Source organism: Triticum aestivum, chromosome 4D (genome assembly GCF_018294505.1).
Source record: "Triticum aestivum cultivar Chinese Spring chromosome 4D, IWGSC CS RefSeq v2.1, whole genome shotgun sequence".
Lineage (NCBI taxonomy): Eukaryota > Viridiplantae > Streptophyta > Magnoliopsida > Poales > Poaceae > Triticum > Triticum aestivum.
The window spans coordinates 67,648,539-67,656,967 of record NC_057805.1 but is presented as its reverse complement, the minus strand read 5'-3'; the positions used below and the strand labels follow the sequence as shown (position 1 = coordinate 67,656,967).

The following is an 8,429-nucleotide window of genomic DNA, read 5'->3' as shown; positions in this document are numbered from 1 at the left end:
AAATTGATTTGATCCAATTTTGCAACAAATATATGATACATCATTCACAAAAAAAACTCATTTTGGGCATTCAAAAAATGGGAAATGGAATTTTTTTCCTGTTTCACTGATGAAAATGGAAAATGGTCTAATATTTTTAAAAATTGAGGTGGTTCAAGTTTGCAACAAAGAGTTGGTTGGTTCTTCACAACAAAATCAAAATGAAAAATGCTTTTTTCACGCAAAAAATACTTATTTCAATCAATTAAGACCATTTTAGATGGTCATAAGATTGACAAAGCGTTTACCGCGTTTTGATTGGTCCACAGGCATCTCACGCGGATCACGCATCCACACAGTCGGATACTCCCCGATCCGACGGCAGCCCTCACCCCCTCACGGCCTCACCCTCTCACCCCACGTAGCCCAATCACCCACGCACCCACGGCCCCTTCTCTCCCACGCACCCACGGCTGCCAACCCTAGCCCTCTCCCTCCCTTATATCTCAATCCACCGCTGCCCCAACCCTAGCCCAACCCAATCCGCCGCCGTCCTCTTCTCCAGTCGCACCGGCGACCTCCAACCTCATCGCCGGCAGCCCCTCCCCTCTCCTCCTAGATCCACTCGGGCTACTCATGTCGTGGCCATCCTCTCTCTCCTCTCTCTCCACCGCACACCACTCCTCTCACTCCCCCATGCAGCGAACCCTAGCGCTCCCCAATCCAGATCCCTCCCCTCCCCTCGCCGCCATCCACCGCCGCTCGCCGCCGGCCTCAACCCCCTCCCTCGCCTGCCCTCTGAACACTGTCGCCTGCCAGATCCACTGCAGCCCCCACCCTGGCCTCTCTCTCCCGTACTGCACGCCGCCGCCACACACGGCACCGCGCAACAAGGGGCTCGCATCGCTCCGACCAGATCCGATTGGCGCCTCCCTGGCCTCGGATCAGGCCTGCACGACCCGGGTGCCACCACGGCCACCACCGGGAGGCGTGGATTCATGCGTGCTCCAGTTGCGGGTTCGTGTCCTCAAGGTCTCCTTTCTGCGCCCCAGTCACGATTTGGTTTGCTCTCTCCCCTACCCTGATGCGGCCAGTTCTCCATACACAGGTGCACAAGAGACCTCGTCTCCACTCCAAGGCCATTCGTGCTGGCGTAGATTGGCGTGATCGCACACGTTGGCTGGACGGCGGCGACACTGACCTCCTCCGCCGGGTCTCCCAAGAGGCCGTGCATCCTGCCGCGACCACCTCTACTGCGACGGTGGTGGCCGACCTGCAATGCGACCGCTGCATCGCCAGTAACCTCTTCGGTGAGCACTTTACCTCTGCCTCCCTCCTCTACCTAGATCCCGTGACTGAGCCACACTCTGTAGCATATGGATTACTGCTTGTATGGCCATGAGGAATGAAATAATTTTGCAGCTAACAATTCTAGTTTCGTCTTGGAGGAGTTGCTGCACCACTAGTTGTTTCTATTGTGTGCTGGACAGTAGATGTGGATAGCCTGCATGCTGTTTCTTAGGACATTAAGCTACGTAAGGATAAACTGACATAAGTACGCTAGTCTGAAGGGTCGATAACTCACATTTGTTTCTGAATTTAGTTGGTTTATCTGTCTGTGGTCCTCAATGTATTAAATGACAGCCAAAGGTATCCATCTATAGAGGCTTATCTACTAACTGTTGGACCTTGGAGGCTTATAGTGCGATGAAAGCCAAATGTATCTAATTAGCAAGTCGACAGGCTAAAACAACTAGCTATAAAATGACATCAAGTTCTGGTTTACATGCTATTCTTGTCGTTCATGCCGACAGACCTTTTGCTGTAGTGTTTAGAGTAGATTGAGTTTGCTAGCCCTCCTTTTTGTTTTTGTTCTTATTTTGGACAGATGCTTGGGGTGCATACTTTCTAGAATCTGCATTTGGATTTGCAGTTCGCGTTGTCGAAGAAAATTGTCGATTGTTTGATTGATGTTCTGACTTTTATGTGGACCAATCGTCCATTGTCTAAATCATTCTTTTAATCCTGCTACCCTTTTTGTATCCATGTACTGTTTATCTTGTTTAAGCATTAATGTATACTTTTCTTTCAACAATGGCAACACAAGCAGGAACCTCGGCTACTCCTCGTTTATGTCCCCAAGTGGTAGGGTTCTCTGTTCACGGGGGTCACCATCTAGGCATGCTTGCTGCTTCACCAGAATGCTGCATTATTCTTTAGCTGTCGATTGTCTGGGTAGATTGACTGTATCGAGTTGAGGGCTTGAGGCAGGCTGTAGGTGATTAGAACAACCACCTGTTAAGTAAGATAGGCTGTAGTGTATGCTCTGAACATAAGCTTGTGCTGCTGCCAGTGTAGCGTATGCTCTAAACACAAGATCCTTTACTTGCTCTGGTTTGGTTAAGACTGATGATGCCGTGGATAAGAAAACAATTTAAAAGGTCTGTTGAAACAAGGTGGAAGCATGTTCTTTCTTGCAACGTACCCTAAACCCCTAAACCCTTTTTATTTGAACTTGTTAGTTATGTTCTGGAGTCTGGAATTTTTGAATCAATATCTATCTGATTAATGTATGCCTTGTTTTGTTTTTTAGTTTGTTGCAAAACATATATGTGGTGTATCTGATTAGATATGTTGTAAAAGAATGCTTGTCTCTGACACTGTTATTCTTATGATGATATATGTGCCCAGTTTTGTGTGTTTTGAATCAATATCTATCCAATTAATTACTGACCATGGTGAGCTCGCTTTGACCCTCTTTTGCTCCGTAGTGGTCCTGGTACATGAAAAGCAGGTCCTTTTAAATGTTTTGCTTCCTTGGTTGCATTCTGCTGTACACTCAAAAATATTTTCAATTTAGTGACAAGCAAACAATAAAATAGTCAAAAGGCTTTTATTTAATGTGCTTTTCGAAAATGAAAATGTGCTGTGATGTTCTCCTCTTTCTGTTGACATGTATGTTGAGTAATATCAAGCCATAATTATAGTCCCTCCAAGACATGCTCAAATGTAGTCACGTACAGATTTGTGTGGCTGAGGTACAGTTTTAAGATGAGATACGTATATATGGAACTCATGTAAGGGAATTAGAACTAGAGAAATATATATGTACGGGTACCTCGGCTATTGGAAATACCAACTATACAATCATCTTTTTAATTACTACGCATCATATAGATTCTGTAGTGTATTAATCTCACTGGGTAGAGTGCCCTACTTGCACACTTTTATTGACTCGTTGGTTGCTGATTACTTTCGAGCGAGTAGCACATGTCTCAAGCAACTGTAGTATTCCTTTCCCTGAATTGCTCCCTTGTTTTGTTGTGGCCTTATGCTCCATGGTCAATGATGTGTGATGTATACATATTAAAACCAAAATTGGAGTAGTTTCAGTTGTGCATATTAGAACTGAATTATGCTCTGTTTTGCTGTAGTTGTATGCTCTTATTGCTGAATTGTTTAGTGGGTTGTACAAACTAAACTCGTCCAGTCAGTTTGCTATGATGTATTGTATATTACTGTACTTAAGACGTCTTGTAGAATTTGGGCCTGAGCACTCTGGAATTTGGTTGTTGTTTGAGATTAATCTTTCCGAGCCACTAGAGTGGGTTCAAGGATGGATCTGCCCATTCATTGTGCAGAGGATCTTCTAATTTACCACTTGTCTACTAGTACATTAGTTATCATTACCTACATGCTCCCTTCTCTGCAAAGTAAAGACTAAAGAGGTACCTTAACTTCACAATCAAGTTATGACAGCAGTTTGATATTCCTTTTGCTACCACATGTCCTTTAGTCTTTCACTTTCTGATGCTGCTTTCCTTCATCATGCAGGCACGCCCCGATGCTCCCCTCGCTCTGGGCACCCAATGCCAGGCAGGCTGTGGATGCCCGGACCTCAACGCCGGCCGTGCTACTCCAGCTGCTCCATCCACGGCCATGCTCAACTTCGCTCCTGTTCAGTTGCCGCAGGTGAGACACTTGCCTCCATGCTTGGGTGATTCTACCATGCTCACTTAGTATCATACTTGAATCTATGCATGAATTTCACAAGTTTGGATGCATCATAGAACTTGTGGTGAACCTGTTACAGTGATGTTCATTGACGAACTGCACTTGTACCAATGTATCATGCTCCTATTTGGCAATTCAGTTTCACATTGCATGTGGATCTTAAACTTATACAGTAAGCTTAGTTATTTGCATATGTAAAATATGTTGACAAAGTGTTATGTTGGATTACTGCCTCATGTTGATGGCATTGTCTCTAAACATTTAATAATGTTTCTTTTTGGTGATCTGGATCAGGATCTAATGTTGTTTAGGTTGCTGCTGCTGTGACGGAAGACCAGAAGAGGCATTGAGATGCGCACCATAGTTTTAGTTGATGTTGCACCATGTTCTGGTGCTTGTGTCTCTGTTTTTGCTCGTAAGCACACTTGTATGTGCTTGTGTATCGTGCTTGTGCATCTGTTTTTGCTTGTTTAAGTTGATGTTGGACGTGCGGACTTGTATGTGCTGTTGTGTGTATTTGGCTAAATCATTCTGAATTTAATCATTTAATCAAGAGAATTATTGAGTGTTTGCTGTTCAAATGTGTAAACTGGAAATCAGTGATAAAAAGACCAAATGTTCTATTAGACCAAATAATATATGGGCTCTAAAAAGGCTACGGCCCAAATAATAGTGGACTGGAACATTGTTTATTTCTGGAAAACCTGAACAAAAAGGCTTAATGAAATGGTCCGCAAAAGGGCCATGGCCCAGAAAATCAAAAGGCCAAATTGTTGGGCTAGGCCCATGAAGTCGACCAAAAATTCACAGGAAAAAAATATAGAAAGGCTGAATTGTTGGGCTTGGCCCATATAGACACTGAATTGGACCGGGCTGAATCTTATCCACGTCAGCTTGCCACGCTGGATTCTACGTGGCCTGGGGATGCTGCCAGTGACCAAAAATTTGGTCGTGTAACCAACGACCTTTTCCTTTTCACAGAGAAGGTCGTTAATTTCAGTTTACGACTGCCAGCTTTTGACCTTCTGTTTTTGGTCACAAAAAGGTCGCAAATGAAAAACAATGACCTTTCAGTGACCAATAGTGGTGGTCACAAGTTGACATATTTCTTGTAGTGTGAAGAAGCAAAAACTTAGGCTCAATCGATACTAACCAATAATTGTTGAAGAAGAAAGGTGGGATGCCTACCGGGGCATCCCCAAGCTTAGATGCTTGAGACTTCTTGAAATATTATCTTGGGGTGCCTTGGGCATCCCCAAGCTTGAGCTTTTGTGTCTCCTTGATTCCTCTCATATCACGGTTTCCTAAATCTCGAAAGCTTCATCCACACCAAACTCAACAAGAACTCGTGAGATAAATTAGTATAAACCAGTGCAAAAACCTTATCATTTTCTACTGTAACAAATCACTAAAATTATTATTCAACATTGCATACTAAATTCCTCTGCATATTTAACTCCTATCCTCAAATAGAATCATTAAACAAGCAAACATATGCAAACAATGCAAACATAACAGCAATATGCCAAAACAGTACAGTCTGTAAAGAATGCAAGATTCATCATACTTCCCTAACTCCAAACATTATGAAATTCTACCATACTGTAGAAAATTTATCAGAGCTCAATATGCAAAAAGTTTCAATATTTTATCATATTCTGACTTTTCTAGGGAACTTTTGCAACAGCGATAAACTTTCTGTTTTGAAACAACAACATGTATACTTGCAAAATAAGCATGGTAAAGGTTATCCTTGACATTTTTATTGAAAATAGAGATGCAAAACATTATTCTAAATAACAGCAATCACATACTAACAAAATAAAATGACGCTCCAAGCAAAAGACATATCATGTGGTGAATAAAAATATAGCTCCAAGTAAAGTTACCGATTAACGAAGACCAAAGAGGGGGTGACTTCCGGTCATCCCCAAGCTTAGGCTCTTGGTTGTCCTTGAATATTACCTTGGGGTGCCTTGGGCATCCCCAAGCTTAGGATCTTGCCACTCCTTATTCCATAGTCCATCGAATCTTTACCCAAAACTTGAAAACTTCACAACACAAAACTCAACAGAAAACTCGTAAGCTCCGTTAGTATAAGAAAATAAATCACCACTTAGGTACTGTTGTGAACTAATTCTAAATTCATATTGGTGTAATATCTATTGTATTCCAACTTATCTATGGTTCATACCCTCCGATACTACTCATAGATTCATCAAAATAAGCAAACAACACATGGAAAACAGAATCTGTCAAAAACAGAATAGTCTGTAGTAATCTGCATCAAACGCAAACTTCTGGAACTCATAAAAATCTTCCAAAATAGGACGACCTAGATAATTTTATTATTGATCTACTGCAATTGAAATCAGTATATTATCACTCTCTGGTGATTTTTAACAATTGTTTTTGTGAGCAGAAAGTTTCTGACTTTTTCAGCAATATCAAATAACTATCATCCAAGAAGATCCTATAGGTTCTACTTGGCACAAGCACTAATTAAAACATGAAAACACATCTAACCAGAGTCTAGATCAAATATTTATTACTAAACAGAACCAAAAAGCAACAAACAAAAATAAAATTGGGTTGCCTCCCAACAAGCGCTAACGTTTAACGCCCCTAGCTAGGCATGATGAATGATGCTCACATAAAAGATAAGAATTGAAACATAAAGAGAGCATCATGAAACATATGGCAAACACATTTAAGTTTAACCCACTTCCTATGCATAGGGATTTTGTGAGCAAACAACTTATGGGAACAATAATCAACTAGCATAGGAAGGCAAAACAAGCATAACTTCAAAACTTTAAGCACATAGAGAGGAAACTTGATATTATTGCAATTCCTACAAGCATATATTCCTCCCTCATAATAATTTTCAGTAGCATCATGAACGAATTCAACAATATAGCCAGCACCTTAAGCATTCTTTTCATGATCTACAAGCGTAGAAATTTTATTACTCTCCACATAAGCAAAATTCTTCTCATTCAGAATAGTAGTGGGAGCAAACTCAACAAAATAACTATCATGTGAAGCATAATCCAATTGAAAATTAAAATCATGATGAAAAGTTTCATGGTTATCTTTATTCTTTATAGCATACGTGTCATCACAATAATCATCATAAATAGGAGGCATACTTTCATCATAATAAATTTGCTCATCAAAACTTGGGGGACTAAACATATCATCTTCATCAAACATAGCATCCCCAAGCTTGTGGCTTTGCATACCATTAGCATCATGGGTATTCAAAGAATTCATACTAACAACATTGCAATCATGCTCATCATTCACATATTTTATGCCAAGCATTCAATGTAATTCTTCTTCTAGTACTTGAGCACAATTTTCCTTCCCATCATTTTCACGAAAGACATTAAAAAGATGAAGCATATGAGGCACCCTTAATTCCATTTTTTTGTAGTTTTCTTTTATAGACTAAACTAGTGATAAAACAAGAAACAAAAAGATTCGATTGCAAGATCTAAATATATACCTTCAAGCACTCACCTCCCCGGCAACGGCGCCAGAAAAGAGCTTGATGTCTACTACACAACCTTCTTCTTGTAGACGTTGTTGGGCCTCCAAGTGCAGAGGTTTGTAGGACAGTAGCAAATTTCCCTCAAGTGGATGAACTAAGATTTATCAATCTGTGGGAGGCGTAGGATGAAGATGGTCTCTCTCAAGCAACCCTGCAACCAAATAACAAAGAGTTTCTTGTGTCCCCAACACACCCAATACAATGGTAAATTGTATAGGTGCACTAGTCCGGCGAAGAGATGGTGATACATGTGCAATATGGATGGTAGATATAGGTTTTTGTAATATGAAAATATAAAAACAGCAAGGTAGCAAGTGATAAAAGTGAGCACAAACGGTACTGCAATACGTTGAAACAAGGCCTAGGGTTCATACTTTCACTAGTGAAAGTTCTTTCAACAATAATAACATAATTGGATCATATAACTATCCCTCAACATGCAACAAAGAGTCACTTCAAAGTCACTAATAGCGGAGAACAAACGAAGAGATTATTGTAGGGTACGAAACCACCTCAAAGTTATTCTTTCGGATCGATCTATTCAAGAGTTCGTACTAGAATAACACCTTAAGACACATATCAACCAAAACCCTAATGTCACCTAGATACTCCAATGTCACCTCAAGTATCCGTGGGTATGATTATATGATATGCATCACACAATCTCAGATTCATCTATTCAACCAATCACAAAGAACTTCAAAGAGTGCCCCAAAGTTTCTACCGGAGAGTCAAGACGAAAACGTGTGCCAACCCCTATGCATAAGTTCACAATGTTACGGAACCCGCAAGTTGATCACCAAAACATACATCAAGTGGATCACGTGAATATCTCATTGTCACCACAAATAAGCACATGCAAGACATACATCAAGTGTTC

The 8,429-nt window shown here is 41.0% G+C and overlaps 1 protein-coding gene across 2 annotated transcripts; it reads left to right on the top strand.

The window, feature by feature from the left end:
• Positions 1-459: 459 nt before the first annotated feature.
• LOC123099630 (uncharacterized) lies at positions 460-4,550 on the top strand. Of its 2 annotated transcripts, none has more exons than XM_044521751.1 (4): positions 460-996; positions 1,088-1,289; positions 3,814-3,951; positions 4,288-4,550. In XM_044521751.1, exons 1-4 carry the CDS (start codon positions 616-618, stop codon positions 4,302-4,304), a joined length of 738 nt encoding a protein of 245 aa, XP_044377686.1. In that variant the 5' UTR covers positions 460-615; the 3' UTR covers positions 4,305-4,550. The 2 variants fall into 2 exon arrangements, with proteins under 2 accessions (XP_044377686.1, XP_044377684.1); XM_044521749.1 differs by having other exon boundaries at positions 460-1,011.
• Positions 4,551-8,429: the final 3,879 nt, after the last annotated feature.

Bases quoted from the DNA above. Each gene is read 5' to 3' on its own strand.
- LOC123099630 (XM_044521749.1), top strand. From the start codon at position 616: ATGTCGTGGCCATCCTCTCTCTCCTCTCTCTCCACCGCACACCACTCC. The intron at 1,012-1,087 runs GTCTCCTTTCTG...CTCCATACACAG, and splicing joins TGCGGGTTCGTGTCCTCAAG to GTGCACAAGAGACCTCGTCT. The intron at 1,290-3,813 runs GTGAGCACTTTA...TTCATCATGCAG, and splicing joins CATCGCCAGTAACCTCTTCG to GCACGCCCCGATGCTCCCCT.